General features: G+C 45.2%; 1 protein-coding gene across 3 annotated transcripts in view; it reads right to left on the reverse strand.

The window, feature by feature from the left end:
- Positions 1 to 10360, reverse strand: part of ZFP37 (ZFP37 zinc finger protein) — a 48595-nt gene extending 38235 nt beyond the window's left edge. The window contains exons 1-2 of one of the 3 annotated variants that reach the window (XM_081237817.1): positions 9960 to 10360; positions 9730 to 9853 (exon numbers count right to left, since the gene is read on the reverse strand). Coding sequence is in view for 2 of the 3 variants with exons in the window: in XM_081237815.1 (XP_081093941.1) it covers positions 9726 to 9761 (36 nt within the window). In the remaining variant the exon portion in view is untranslated. The other 2 variants (XM_081237815.1, XM_081237816.1) reach the window with 2 other exon arrangements.
- Between the last annotated feature and the right edge of the window lie 6002 nt (positions 10361 to 16362).

Below are 16362 nucleotides of genomic sequence, written 5' to 3' on the forward strand. Positions count from 1 at the left end.
ACTCACCTCTGGCTAACCTTGAGATTGTGCACGAAGAGCAAAGGCTAAGAGAGAATTAAAAATTGCTGGAGGATTGAAGACGCGCCCAGAAACACACAACAGACCCTCAGCAAAGACTATGAGACTTATTGGTTCAGTTAATTTAAGGAAATCTCTATCTAATAATTGGCAGACTACTAGGCTAACTGAGTACACACTTCAGTAGCCAACGTGATATAAAATACGAATGTTCAGCAGTAGCCCCAGAAAGTCACAAATCAAACAACAACAACAGCATCAATAACAAACCCTAAGGAGATCAAATTCTGATTTCCAGACTTGTCACATTTTATTGTTTAAAATGCCCAGTTTTCAACAAAATAGTTAAAGACATGCAAAGAACCAGGAAAGTACGGCCCATACATAAGAAAAAAGCAGCCAAGGGACTTCCCTGGCGGTCCAGTGGTTAAGAATCCACCTTCCAATGCAGGGGACGTGGGCTCGATCCCTGGTCGGGCAACTAAGATCCCACATGCCGCGGGGCAACTAAGCCGGCACGCCACAACTACTGAGCATGCGAGCTACAACTAGAGAGCCTACATGACGCCCACGCACTCTGGAGCCCGCACGCCACAGCTACGGTGCCCACACGCTCTGGAGCCTGTGCAGCAGAACAAGAGAGAAGCCCACGCCCCGCAATGAAAGATCCCACATGCCGCAACGAAGAGCCCGCATGCCGCAACTAAGACCCGGTGCAGCCAAAAATAAATAAATAAATAAATACTAAAAAAAAGAAAAGAAAAAGCAGTCGAAGAACTATCCCTAAGGAAGCCCACACATTAGACTTATTAGACAAAGACTTTAAATCAGCTATTTTATATGATTAAGAACTCAGGAAAACCGTGAATAACTAACTAAAGCAAAGTATGAGAATACTATCTCATAAAATAGAAAATATCAATAAAGAGATAGAAATTACATTTTTAAAAAAGATCCAAATAGAAATTCTAGATCAGCTACACTGGTGATCATTCATGTTTACATGACTGATCTCCAATAAAAACCTTTGGCACCAAGGCTTAGGTGAGCTTTCCTAGTTGGAAATACTCCATGCATATTGCCAGACCCTGTTGCTGGGAGAAGTAAGCACAATCCACACAATCCACACAATCCCACTGGGAATGGACAACTGGAAGCTCATACCTGGAACTCTCCTGGACCATTCCCCATGCTTCTCTTCCTTTTGCTGATTTTAGTCTGTATCCTTTCACTGTAATAAACCATAACTGTGAGTATAACAACTTTTCATCAGGGTTCTCAATAATTGCTCTTAATTCTTTTAAAAAATTAACAATATATTTTTCCTAATTTAAACATAATGCTTGTTATACTAGATGTTCATTGTAGTGTTATTTAAGGTCTTGACAAATTGGAACCAACCTAACTATCCAACAACACAGAAATGGTGTCTCTCACAGATACAGAAAAAACATAGGTAGTTGCCAGAGGAAAGGGTGTGGGAGGAGCTGAAATAGGTGAAGGGCATTGAGAGGTACAAACCTGCAGTTAAAAAATAAATTAGCCATGGGGATGTAATATAAGGCATAAGGACTATGGTCAATAATATTGTAGTAACTTTGTATGGGGACAGACAGTTACTAGACTTTTTTTTTTTTTTTTGGCTGTGTTGGGTCTTTTGCTGCACACGGGCTTTCTCTAGTTACAGCAAGTGGGGGCTACTCTTCATTGAGGTGTGCGGGCTTCTCATTGCAGTGGCTTCTCTTGTTGTGGAGCACAGGCTCTAGGTGTGAAGGCTTCAGTAGTTGTGGCTCACGGACTCTAGAGCGCAGGCTCAGTAGCTGTGGTGCACGGGCTTAGTTGCTCCGCGGCATATGGGATCTTCCCAGGCCAGGGCTCGAACCCGTGTCCCCTGCACTAGTAGGCAGATTCTTAACCACTGCGCCACCAGGGAAGTCCACTAGACTTATTATGGTGATCATTTCATAATGTATGCAAGTGTCAAATCACAATGGAGTACACCTGAAACTAACATAATACTGTACATCAACTATATTTCAATTAATTAATTAAGAAATGCTGTAACAGGCAGCCTCTAACATGCCCTACAGTGATCTCCACTTCCTGGTAGTCACACCCTTGTGTAGTCCCCTCCCACACTGCCCGAGGAAGGAGAAGGCTGTGGACAAGAGAGGTGAGCATTATAGTAAGTCCCCTACATACGAGCCTTCAAGTTGCAAACTTTCAAAGATGCGAACATGTGTTCGCATGTTCAATCACGTAAGTTAGTTCATGTGTATGGCATACATTGTCATGTGCGTGCATCCTCTACAAGTGGTTGTGCTTTTGTATACTTTACTATACAGTACTGTATAGAGTACACTAGCACAGTATCTTTATTTCAAACCCAGGATGTCCGGAAGCAAGCATAAAAGCAGCGGTATATAGCCGATTGTATTAGTTGGGTACCTAAGCTAACTGTGTTGGACTTACGAACAAATTGGACTTATGAATGTGCTCTCAAAATGGAACTCGTTCATATGTAGGAGACTTACTGTACATGTGGGAGGGTTGGGGGAAAGGGCAGAAAGCAGTGAGGAAGGAAGAAGAGGCCAGATGGCACAGCTGAGGTAAAGGATCCCTTCCAATTCTAAGGCAGTGTTTGGCCAGGCTTGATCCCACGGCTTTCCTTTCTCTTTTCAGCTCTGTTTTCCCTGGTCTGTTCCTTCCCAAGAAGAGAAGAAAATACCCAAATTAGAGGTGAGTCACGGCTGCCTTTTTCCTGAAATACCATCTCCAGTTTTAAAGATCTTTCTCTATCTCTCTTTTCAAGAATAGAATAATGGTATAACATATTCAAGAGAAGAATAATATAACAAATATCCATGCTGCTTCCACTGAGAATTGTCACCTCTTCCCTTCCATGGGGCTAGGGAGATCAACCATCATTAATTATCCATGTCAGGTTCTCTGTTAAACAGTTTACATCAATTACTCATTGAAGAGTATATGTATATGAGATGCAAGAGGGAGGAGATACGGGGATATATGTTTATGTATAGCTGATTCACTTTGTTATACAGCAGAAACTAACACACTATTGTAAAGCAATTATACTCCAATAAAGATGTTAAAAAAAATAAAGTTAAACTACAGATTTTAAAAAAAAGAGTATATGTATACGTAGTGGATAGTATTACCCCCATTTTCAAGATGATGTGAAAGACACAGACCCAAAGAAACTTCCAGGATCATAGAGACAGTAAGTGGCAGAGCCAAGAATGGAATGCAGCTCTCTCTGACCCTGCCACTGCACCATGCTGTCTCCTAGATCTGTGTCCAATTTACAATCCTATCATCACTGATTTCCCTCAGTGATGACAGGATTATAAATCCTACTGTTGGCAGTGAGACTATTTTTTTAACTCCTGATGTAAGAAGCAGAACATAAAGCCTTTTGTTTTGAATGACATATCTTTAAATTACCCGGAATGATTTTATCCGTGTGTGTTAACTAGTTGTTAGTGTGTTTTTTCCTTTGTAAATTATATAGCCCATTTATTTTAAATCTTAGTGTTTATTTTCATCATCTATATGAAGCCTTGCCTTTCGATGTCTTATAAAAAATTTTAAAAATACAGCAGTTGGGCTTCCCTGGTGGCACAGTAGTTAAGAATCCGCCTGCCAATGCAGGGGACATGGGTTCAAGCCCTGGTCCAGGAAGATCTCACATGCCGTGGAGCAACTAAGCCCGTGAGCCACAACTACTGAGCCTGCGCTCTAGAGCTTGCGAGCCACAACTACTAAGCTCGCGCTCCTAGAGCCCGTGCTCCGCAACAAGAGAAGCCACTGCAACGAGAAGCCCGTGCACTGCACCGAAGAGTAGCCCTTGCTCGCCACAACTAGAGAAAGCCCGCATGCAACAAGGAAGACCCAACACAGCCAAAAATAAATAAATTTATATATAAAAAATAATACAATAGTTATGTGTGCCTTTTGGATAAAAGTTGTAATTACTCAAAAGTGTTTAACTGGAAGTCCAATACCCTCAGGCACTCGCAGGGTTTAAACTGTTTCTTCCATCCCTCCCTGTCCCCAGTGCTTGACTCTTAGAAATGCCAAGTCCAAGTGGCAGGAAGATCTCTGGGTCTGATAATAAGTAAAGACTCACCAAAGCGAAGGGCCTTCTACCCTTAGAAGTGATCACTAATGATAGGGAGTCTCTTTCCACTAGGAATGGTGGAGGGTCGTCCAAAGACTGCAGAGTCTGAGCAGGGCCCTTAGCTTGCCTTCATGTGGCTTAGAAATAGATGCTTCCCTGAGGAAGACCCAGTTTTTTGGGGGTGGCACATCTGAACACAACCTTACATTGAGCAAAAAATCTGGTGATAAATGAGATCAATTCCTCAGTCAACCAAGAGAGCTTGTTCTCCTTAGACTGGAGTGATGCTTGACAGGTCTTGGAGAGCAGTGACCAACCCCAAAGATTGATCAGACCCTTTCCAAAGTTTGAACTTCTTGCCTTATAAAGATGCTCAGGGACAAATTCTGCTGTTTCTTTCTTTCCTCCTTAAGGATTTTCTTCTCCAATCTTGAAAACATTGAAAATTCAATAACCTGAATCTGTTAACACTGTCTAGTAACTTTCATTTCTTCTTTTTCATTTGTTGTTCTAACAGCAGTGTGACCAACTTGGAAAATAATGAGTCAGTAATCTTTGTTTTCCACATTTGCCAAAATCATCACTTTGGTTTCATTCCCTAAGACTATAGAAAAGAGTTCAGAATTAGGAATTAGAGAACTCTCTTCTTGCTGATCCGCCTATAATGGATTTGATCATGGGAGAATGTCCCCATAACTGATTCATGTAGCTCCTCTGAATCTATTTATTCAATGACATTTATTAAGTGTCTACTGTTTGTCAGGCAGCACCATGTTACTAATTGGGGATATTCGACCTGGCCTTAAGGAAGTCTACAGTATAGCAGGGGAAGATGTAGAGACAAGTGCAACAAAGTATTATAGAGGCTGTGAAGTGTTTACAAGGTATGGTGTCAGGGGGTGGGGGGCAGAGGAGGGAGTGGTCAATTCCATTGGGAATAGAGTTTCTGGAAGTTCCTCATGGAAGATGTGATGCTTAAGCTTTGCTTGGAGGAGGCATTTGGTAAAGAGCAGACTTTGAAGCCAGTATCCTCAGTCCAACTGTGAAGCCTGAGATTTTCTAGCTGTGTAACACTGAGCAAGGGAACCTCTGAGCCTGCTTTCAGTTTCTGTAACATTAGGATCATAGTAATAATCTCATAGTGCAGTGGTGAAGTTTACCTTAAACATATAGTTTGAACATTGTTGGTGGAGGAGATCAGCAGGGAAAGGGTATTCAGATCCAAACTACCAGGGCTGGAAGGAACTCCTCTGGGTCAATCTAGTGCCTGAAAAACTGTCTGCCCTGGGAGCTGTCTCTGGTGCTGATTTCACCAGGGCTTCCCACTCATTATCTTGGGAAGACCTGCTCAGCACTCTGCCTGTGTCATCCTTCAGGGGTCTGAACTGCTGTCTCCATCTCAGCAGAAGCCTGGGCTCCAACAAGTGTGCAGACCCCACCTCCTCCCTGCCCATTCCCAGCCTGCCAGTTCAGCCCTTCCGAGAGCCTTGTGGAAGAAGGGCTGACTCAGAACCATATGATGGGATAGGGGTTCTCAGTATCCATACTCCTGGCTCTGTAGAGGTAGAATGGGGCAACTATATGGGTTTGTCCACATCCTCCACCTGTCTGAGAAGAGTGCCAGGCTCCAACTCTAAACTTCTGCAGAGGAAACTCACCACTCCCCCCCAAAGCCTAGGAAGTGTTTACCTCCTGCTAGAGCAACTGGGGAAAATTTTGTCCCCCGGGGGACACTTGGCAATGTCTAGAGATATTTTCAGATGTCACTACTCAAGGGTGGGGGCATTCATTACTGGCTTCTAGAGGATAGAAGCCAGGGATGCTGCTAAACATTCTACAATGCATAGGACAGTCCCCTACAACCAAGAATTATCTGGCCAATTAGGCCCAAAAAGTAGTGCTGAGGTTGAGAAACCCTGCTCTAGGGTTTGAGCCAATTTGGTGTGGTGTCTAGAACCTTACTGGACATCAAGGTCTAGCTCAATGTTCTTTATTTACCAGCTATGACCTTAGATAAATCATTGTTGAACTGCTCTGAGCCTCATCTTCTACATATGTATGTTTAGGTTCCTGGACTAGAAAGCCTCAAAGCCCATTCAAGTTCAAATTCAACATGTCTGCATAAATACTTGCTGAGTACACTGCTAGGAAGCAACATTCTGTGGTACTATGTACATAAAATATCAGGAAATGCATAAAATATCAAAAGGAAAGGAACATAATGGGGGGAAGGTGAGAGCTGATAAAAGGTTACTACCCAAATATACACAGAATTTATGCAAATATAAGTGTTCAGATAAAATACAGGCTCTTAAACTTCAGGTGGTGACAAAAAAATGACATCTTCACTAACAATTAAAGAGATACAAAATAAAATAACTATGCCATGTTTGCTAATCTTTTGAAAGAAACGACTCAAAGTGCTTAGGAATGCAAGGTGGTATATGTACTTAGATATTCCTCTGTTTCCCTCTGAACAAACCCTCAGCCTGGGACTATGAAATAGTAGCTACAGAACTGGTTATGCTGCACAATCAAATCATTCCATCATAAAGAGGATACTTAAAGTTTCTTTCTATATCTATAAAAATTTGTGCCAGCCTTTGGACAGTAACTGAAACATCAGTTCTCCTGGATTTCAGACCTTGAGACTCAGACTGGAACTACACCATCAGCCCTCCTGGGTCTCCAGCTTGCTGACTCACCTGCAGATCTTGGGACTTGTCAGTCTCCAAAATCGCGTGAGCCAGTTCCGTATAATAAATATCTTTCTGTATATATAAAAAATTAATGAGGGACTTCCCTGGCAGTCCAGTGGTTAAGACTCTGTGCTTCCACTGCAGGGGACACGGGTTCCATCCCTGGTCAGGGGAACTAAGATCCTGCACACCACACGGCGTGGCTAAAAAAAATAAAAATTAATTAATAGGAACTTAGCATTCTAAAGTAAAGAACAAGGTACTAGATTACCCTCTCCCCTCCTTATTCACCAAATAAGGCACTGGATTTAAAGAATTAATTTTCAGAATTAGGAATAAACCGCCTTATCACACCTTCCTTTCACCTCTTAATTATCTTGAATACCACCTTCAGAGTTAATGGAGCCGAAAAGGGTGTAGAGATCCCAGAAGGAAAGGACTGTGAGTGTACTCTTTAGGACAGGAAGATGTAAAGCTGCTGGTGTATCTCTTTCCATGTGGAAGTCCCTGTCTGAGGCAGTCAATGTGGATCTTCCTCATTTGTTCCCGTACAAGAAGCTCTTTTATAAGAAAGACCAGAAAGAGGTCGCTTCTAGAAATGGCACTTTCAAGCTGATGTAATTTAGAGATGGAGACCTCTATCACACTGTGCCAAGAGGGAGAGGGCACACAGCACAGGAAACAACTTTAATTACCCTTCTTAAAACCATCTTTCCATGATCCTCCATTGCATCACTCTGAGTGTGAGGAAACAGACCTCTTCACTCTGCCTGTAGGTCAAGGAGAGAGAAGTAGCCGACACCTCCGAGGAAAAGGCACTACCAGAGGAATAAGCCTAGGAAGTACTCCTCTGCTGGATACAGAGTGAAGGTGCAAAAGGTGCACATATTTGGGCCTCAGAGAGAGAATGCAGGCATTGCTGCTCACTGAGCAGTCCTTTATGTGGTACCGAGGACACCGCGTGACTTGGGAAGTGTCAGCTGGGAAGAGGCAGAAAAGCCTTACCAGCCAGCAAGGTGATGTGGCTTCCCAGTAAACTGTCAAAACCTGCCAGGGCTTAGGGCTTCACTCTCTGCCAGGCTGTGAATTCATGTAGACAGGGAGCCATGAATGACTTGTTCACCACTGCCTCCTAAGCACAGCTCTGTGCTTGGCACATAGGTACACTCCACAGATGCTTTAAAAAAAAAAAAGGTTAAATATTTAATGGAATCTTTTAGGTGAACATTCACATGACATTGGAAAGCATGCACAGGAAGAGGAAATTCTGTTTCTGGAATAGCTATGGTATGATCATGGAATTTGGCCCTTTTAAAATCAACAAATGCGTCTTAAAATTGGGTGAAACTCTCTTATTAGGAAATTCAACTACTTTCTGCAGGAGCACAACTGTTGCACTTCTCATCAAAGTGCTTTCTTTGGTCCCTTACTTCAGTTATTTGATTTTTTTTAATGATGTAATACTTTGAAGGTTGACCAAAAAAAAAAAAAAAAGGCTGATAAAACCTGTGACCTGGATACAATGTCATAATTAAACTGAGAAGTAAAATGTAGTAAAGGAATATGCTTTTATCACTTCACCTAATAGTCCAAAGAATAACTCTTAAGAATAAGGGAACTCTACTTAAACCACACATAGTCTAGCTCAATTTACCAACCACCACCAAGCAACATAGGTAAGTACTATAAAGGACTCACCCAACTCAACAAATCCACCTGCCAGTTTCTACTACATAATTCACTTAGGCTTTATACCCCTTAAATGTAAATGTTTCTGGAAGATGAAATACTAAAAACGCAATAATTAAAATCAAGCCCCATGGACTTCCCTGGTGGTGCAGTGGTTAAGAATCCGCCTGCCGATGCAGGGGACACAGGTTAGAGCCCTGATCCATTAAGATCCCACATGCCGCGGAGCAACTAAGCCCGTGCGCCACAACTACTGAGCCTGCGCTCTAGAGCCCGTGAGCCACAACTACTGAGCCTGCGCTCTAGAGCCCGTGAGCCACAACTACTGAGCCCGTGAGCCACAACTACTGAGCCCGCGTGCTACAACTACTGAAGCTCGCAAGCCTAGAGCCCCTGCTCCGCAACAGGAGAAGCCACCGCAGTGAGAAGCCCGCGCACCACAACGAAGAGTAGCCCCTGCTCGCTGCAAGCAGAGAAAGCCCGCGCGCAGCAACAAAGACCCAACGCAGCCAAAAATAAATAAATAAAATTACTAAAAAAAAAAAAAAAAAAAATCAAGCCCCATGATGTTCCCTCGCCTTTTTTTTAGCTCCTTGATACTGTCCCCACCAGGAGCCTGTGATTTACTGCTAACTCCAACATTCTGGAAAACTATTAGATAATAAACACTGTGCAAGTCAATACTTAAAAGATGTCAAATTCATAAATCATCATGTGGCAGTCTCAGAATGAAGTTCACAAACAGAAATTCCTAAAATGCAACAGAGTCTAGAGAACTACAGGACAGGAGTAAAACTGACGATGCACCAATACCCCAGCTGACTTCGGGCACTGACCTTCACCCTCTGATTCCAAGATCAGTACAGAATCCTAATACACACTGCAGACAGAAAAACACAGTCATTGCTTTACCTACCCCTCCTCTGAGAATCTGGAGAAATGTTTCTCTTCAGAAAAACAAAAACAAAAACCAACCAAACAAACAACCCCCCCCCCCACATTTCCAAATTCAATTAACCGGATAACCTGGCAGCAACCCCAGGCAAATTGCAGAGCTCCAAAACAACCCTCTCTCTGACGCCTGTCAACTTCACTGGGCAAAGGGAATCGGCAAACCCTGACTCTCCGGCTAGGTCGGGCCCCATCCAGGGAGGCTAAGCGCAAGGGGAGCTTCATACCAACCCGTCGGTGATAGTAGACTGTGTGCCATTCATTGGGGCCCTTGGAGAGAGGTCCTCCTTTTACCCAATTTGCATCTTACAGCTGACACCACGCCACCCCCAGCGCTCCACGACCAGGCTCAACTCTGTAAGGCATACAAGAGACCAACTCAAAACTCCATTCAGTCACCTAGAACGTCCGACTGGAAGAGGTCAAGGAAAGGAGATGTGGGTGGGAGCGAAGCAAGTTACCTCCCAAAGCGAATCAAGCAAGTCCGCCAGAAGGCGAGCCCTAGAGCTAGAGAGCGATCCTCCTCGGGAAGGCACAGGAGAAAACTTCGTCACGGAGGGAAGTCGGCGAGCCACGGGGAAGGGCGCCCGGGAGTCCCTCCGGGGCCAGGGCGGGATTGGCTCAGGGCTGGGTGTCGGCTCCTGCGCCGGGTATCGGGGGCCTGCAAGTCCCCGCCGCCGGGCCGGGCCCGCTAGGCTCCGCTCTCCATCTGGGGCTGCAGGCCGGTCGTGGCCGCAGCCTCGGCCGCGTCTCGGGTCGGACTCCACGCCGTCCCCGCCAGGTTCCGGGCGCCGGAATTAGCGCGGCTGCGGGAAACGGGGTTCCGACAGGCGGAAGTGACCGGAACCTGTTCTCGCAGCGCGGCGGTATATTCCCTATGTCTCGGGGCCGCGGACTCTTCCGCGGTCTGCACCAGCAGCGGCGGCGGCGGCTCCTCCCACACATGCGGGTAGGCGGCGGTTGCCTCGAGGGGCGGGAGGTGCCCGTCCAGCCCCGCCTGGAAGCGCCTGCCTCGGAGACCGGCGGCGACGGCGGCTACTCGGAACGCACGGCCGGCTCGCCGGGTTCCCGGGCCCTCGCGGGAGCGCGCTCGGCGGGCGGAGGAGGCCGCCGGCGGTGGGGGCCGCGCGACAATCCCATAGATGCTTTTCAAATATGTGAACCTATCATGTGAACTCTAAAGTAGTGTTGTAGAAATGAAAGACATTTTTACGCATGAAACTGAAAGTAGGTTCAGCTTAAACCATGATCTTACTTTGTCTTTTTATTTTCATAGGTGATATTCTTGAACCTCAGAGGTTCCTCAATATTAACTCCACCCAAGGTAGCGCGGTTGGACAGAAGATGAGCACCGTGGTTATCCTTCCAGTCACTGGGCTTGCTCAACTGGTTTGGGGTAGATGCAACAGAGGGGTGGTTTAGTGGGAGGGAAAATTAGGTGGCCTGGGAGTTAGGAAACCTGTTTTCCAGGTGGCACCAGGAGCTGTGTGCGCTGTAGCAGGCCCAGCCCCAGGACACAGGATCCCTTTCCACCTTTCCCTCCCCACAGTGCCCATCCCCCTCCAGGAGCTCACACGCAATGACATCCCTGTACCAGGGCCACTTGCAACCCTTCTCCATGTACATGGGAGAGAATTGCTCAAAAAGAAAGCTGCCATGCTGGGCACTTTCAGGATCTGGCCCAGTGTGTTTCTGAACTCAAGGGTTCCAGATTTGTCAGCAGCAAGACTCTGGCGAAGGCAGGTCACTTCTTGGTATCTCTCCGTGAAAAGAAGAGCTGATTCAGCTCCAGAGTCTGGACAGAGGGGGCCAGCCACAGCACCAGGTAGGTCGGGGAGCCTGGGTCTCGGAGTTGGAGTTGAAAGAGCACTGAGCAGGCGTCGGGAGACCCGGAGACTGGTCGGTAAAAGCTGTGAGACCCCGGACAAGCTGTTTAGTATCTCTGGACTGTCAGCTTTGGGAAAGTCGGTGAGATGATGTATATAAAAAGCACGATCCTGCACGGCAAGGAAACAATCACCAAAATGAAAAGGCAGCCTATGGAATAGGAGAAAATATCTGCAAACCCTATATCTTATAAAGGATTAATAACCAAAATATATAAGGAACTCCAACAACTCGATAGCAAAAATCCAAATAACCTGATTTTTTAAATGGGCAAAGGATCTGGGGAGACATTTCTACAAAGAAGTCATACAAACGGCCAACAGGTGTATGTAAAGGTGCTCAACATCACTAATCGTCAGGGAAATGCAAATCAAAACCACACTGAGCTATCATCTCACACCTGGTAGGATGGTTATTATTTAAAAAAAAGGGGGGGGGGTGTTGGTGAAGGTCTGGAGACCTTCACTAAGGTCTCCAGGGAACACTTGTACACTGTTGATGAGAATGGAAATTGGTGCAGCCATTATGGAAAGGAGTATGGAAGTTCCTCAAAAAATTAAAGTTAGAACTACCACATGATCCAGCAATCCTATTCCTGGGTATATATCCAAAGGAACTGAAATCATGATCTTGAAGAGATATCTGCATTCGCATGTTCATTGCAGCATTATTGACAATTATTATAGCCAAGATATAAAAAGAACTGAAGTGTCCATCAGTGGGTGCATCAATAAAGAAAATGTGGTATCTACATACAATGGAATGTTATTCATCCTTAAAAGAGAAGGAAATCCTGCCATTTGCGACATCATGGATGAACCTGGAGGACATTATGTTAAGTAATATAAGTCAGTCACAGAAGGACAAATACTACATGATATGAGGAACCTAAAATAATCAAATATACAGAAACAGAGTAGAATGGCGGTTGCCAGGGGCTATGGGGAGAGGGAAACAGGAAGGTGTTGGTTAGAGGATACAAAGTTTCAGTTATACACCGTGAATATGTCCTAGAGATCTGCTGTACAGCTTAGTGTCCATAGTTAACAATACTGTATTGTATACTTAATATTTTGCTAAGAGGGTAGATCTTAAGTTATATTCATATCACAAAAAGTAATAACAAAGAGGACAGGAGGAAACTTTTGGATGTGTTTACGGCATAGATTGTGGTATTGGTTTAATGGCTGTATACTTATCCCCAAACTCACCAAGTTGTATACATTAAATATGGTCAGCCTTTTGTATGTCAGTCATACCTGAATATGGTATTGGTTGTTTTTTTTAAAAGCATGTTCCTTTACTAAACAATTGTCAAATCTTAAATATGCGTTGTCTTGCCATGAAGCCTATTTTTCCAATAAGTTCTACCAAGAACTTTATTCTTCCAAAGTTATTCTTTTCACAACCCCCTGAGTTCATTTATCCCCTTTGCACAGAGAACTTTAGTGCAGGAATTGTTACCATTTTCTTTTTTGTGAGTCTGATGGACTATGGCTTCTCTCTCCATAGAAATGCCCTGTGTGCTTGCATGCATAGACACACACACACACACATACACACTGTTTTGCATATAATTCCTGTGGCTTTTTGACACCCAGAAGTCCATGGATCTGAGTTTTAAAAATCCAGAAAAGGAATGTTTGAGTCCTAAAGTATCTCAGAATCCAGGATTATGATTCTTTTTGCCTACTGGCCAAGCCAGTTTAGACAGTGTCGATATCCTGCTCTGCTTCTCAAGCCTGCTCCATCTCCAGGGAATGTTCACTTCAGACCTACTGAAGTTGACTGTCCCGCCAGAGGTCATACCTTCAAATATCTCTTCCCTCACCCTCCTTGTTCCTCAAACGTCCTCAGCTGGCCTTGGCTTATTGCACTGGTGTGCAATGGGGAAGCAGCTGGGGGCAGGTGGAAGCCTTCTCATGGTAAATCAGGGCTGGGCTACAGCTCATTTCTGCCTCCAGTGCTCCTGGGTCATAGACAAGCCTGCTTCCTAGATCCCTGGCCAGCACTCCTCCCTTCCTGTGCTCCACCCCTGCCCTGGGTCCACCTGCAGGGCCACACCTAGAGAGCCACGCTTGAGGAAATAGACTGCCTCCTAACAGTGAACTCAACTTGATCAGGGGCTCCCAGCAAACACAAGAAGCTCAGAGAAGGGTCACGGTGCACATGGTAGGAACTCACACTGAGCTTTCTTTCACAGATGGTGGCAGGTGTTCTACATGACCCGTAAGTGGGAGAGGAATGGAAGTGATTTCCCCCTCAGCCTTCCAAAAGTTGGGATCCAGAGTATTACCCCCACTGTGGTGTCTTTTTGGTGTTTCAGATCTCATGCTAGATCAGTGTCTGAAAGGTAAGAAACTTAGAAGGACAGTGTTCCCAATAGATCAGAATGCAGACACAGTACCGAGGCTGTGTGTGTTTCAGCCCTTCAATTCACACTTTTCATGCTGCCTCTAAAATGGGTAGGGATACCCAGATTCATGACCCATTCACTGGACTGTCTCAGCCTGAGAATAATGAAATTCCCATGGACTACTCTGTCTTAGGGTGAAACTAGGCAAACTCTATTTGCAGGCTTAGTCTTCTTAGATGCAAAGCACATTTGTAATGAATTTCTGTACTCCTCACCAGAGAGCAAAGAAAATATTAAAGCTTGTTTGCAAAGTTTACACAAGAAAGAGCCTAGTGGCTAAAATTCCAAAGACCTCATGGTTAGCTAGAATTTCCTATCAGATTATTTAGCTTCTTTCCAAATGATTTTTCTTAAGAAATGGGTCACAGGTGTATATTCTGCCTTTTCCTAATAAAGCTTTGATAACATCGACTTGGATATCCAAACTCCTTTGTAAAATTCTGCACAAGTTTCTTGTAAGACAGCACCTCTCCTTGTGTAACCTGGAAGCCTGACAGGACTCGAGGGCATTTGGCTCCAACGGGCATCCCTACCCATCACCTGGCTCTGCTGAACTGCCCCGACGCCCCAGCCGCGTGTGAGAACTCACCTCCTGCGCTCTGGGAAGTCTGTGCCTAGGCTAGGCGGCAGTTCTTTGTAAGTGGGCCTTCTGAAGGAGGGGGAGGGGCAGGGGAGGGCAAGGACAGGGTAATAAATGCCTTGCTTTGGCCTTACTCCTGTGTCTGAGTCTTTTCTCAAGTGCGGATCAAAATGGATAACAGCGCCACCCAGTGGCCAATCCCCAATAAAACAGCATCACGTCTCTCTCAAGCTGCAATTATCTAGTTCGACAGCCACTAGCCACACGTGACTATTAATTACTTGAAATGTGGCTAGACAGGAAGCAAACCCAGGCAGAGAGTGGGGCCCAGGGAGTGATGCAGCATTCTCTTCTGCAGGTGAGCATCCTGATGCTCCAGGAAGAACTGACCCGGCATCAGCGAGCCAGGGCTGCAAATTCCAGCTCTTCCTTTGCTCTCTAAGTGTCTTTGGAGAAAGCACTACCCTTGCTGGCATCAGTTTTCTCTTCTATCGAATGGAAAGTATTTAACAAGCTGATCTCAAGATCCTATCAGGGTAAAATGTCCCATAATCTCTGTTGTTTCTTCTATCCACTCCTGACCAAGTGAACGGGGAACCTGTAAGGAAGTGCCTGGTTTCCGGCTCATCACAGGTTCCCACCATTTCCTAGGGGCTCAGGGGCCCTGAGGAGACACACACGCAGTATCTCAGCACAGTTCCCTCTTCACAGGACGCTGTCACAGCAGCACCTAGCCAGGTGATGGTGGTTCTGCCCATTCTACAGATGAGAAAACAGTTTCAGAGGGGCTATCTGACTCATCCAGAGTCAGACACGGACTCACAGGATGTTGATGCTGGAAAAGATGTCTAAAATTAAAGGGAGGTAGTCCTCACTGTCATTTTACTGGTAGGGAGACTGAGGCTCAAGATCATGTGACCTGGCAGCAGCCTTGGTAGTGACAACAATGGAATCCTCAGTTTCTAAGACTTCTAGTCCTACCTCATGCTCCTCATCTGTAAACTAAGGGTAATAATAGTGCCCAACTCATAAAATGGTTATGAGCACTTAGCACTCAGAGGTAGGTTCTCAATAAATACAGCTGGTATGTGATGTTGCCTGCATTCACCTTTTGTCTCCAGTTAAGATCTCTTCCTGAGGTCTTTGGCTAGAACTACCCCAGACAGACTTTCCATAAAATAGTCACCTTAGGTCATCTGCAGTGGTGGACCGAGAATGAGTTGGGTGATAAAGATCAGCGAGGGACAAAATTGTTGAAGACATACTGTGTGGAGGGCGGGGAGGTGGCTGTGATTCGGGGAACGATTTTCCTGCAGGTGTAAAGGAATAAAGAGCCTGACAGTCCCCCATTGCAGAGATGAACACAATGGAGAGAGGTATCTGGGTCCAGCTGGCAACTCACAAAGAGTTACTGTAACTGTGTGTCTGACCTTGCCCGCAGTCCCCTGAAAGCAGGGCATCTGAGTCCTCATGGCAATAAGTGCCAGTCATCGGAGCACAAAGCGAGCTCTGTGTGTGTTCCCGCTTCTCTCCACATGGTGCTATCTCACATTGCACAACACTTTACAGTTTATCAAGGTGAGACAGGTAGATTTTATCTTAGCTCATCCTTACAGCACCCCTGTGCAGGGGGCAGAGAATGTCTGTCTTTGTTTCACAAGGTTTTCCTCTCATTTTACAAGCTAGAAACTGAGATGCAGAGGTAGTTGTGCAACTTTGTATGAGGTCACACAGGTAGGACATGGCTTAGCCAACACCCAACATGTGGTCTGAGAATCTCTTAATCCTGTCGAAGTCTTTACTCCAAAGGTCTGCAACGACCAAGTGCTTTTGCTCTGCTCAAACCATAAGTGCTCTTAGAAACTTCATACAGTTCTGTGAACAGGTCATACTCTTTCTTTTTTTTTTTTTTTTTTTGTGGTACGCGGGCCTCTCACTGTTGTGGCCTCTCCCATTGTGGAGCACAGGCTCTGGACGCGCA

Source organism: Mesoplodon bidens (genome assembly GCF_964165515.1).
Source record: "Mesoplodon bidens genome assembly, chromosome: 6".
Taxonomy (NCBI): domain Eukaryota; kingdom Metazoa; phylum Chordata; class Mammalia; order Artiodactyla; family Ziphiidae; genus Mesoplodon; species Mesoplodon bidens.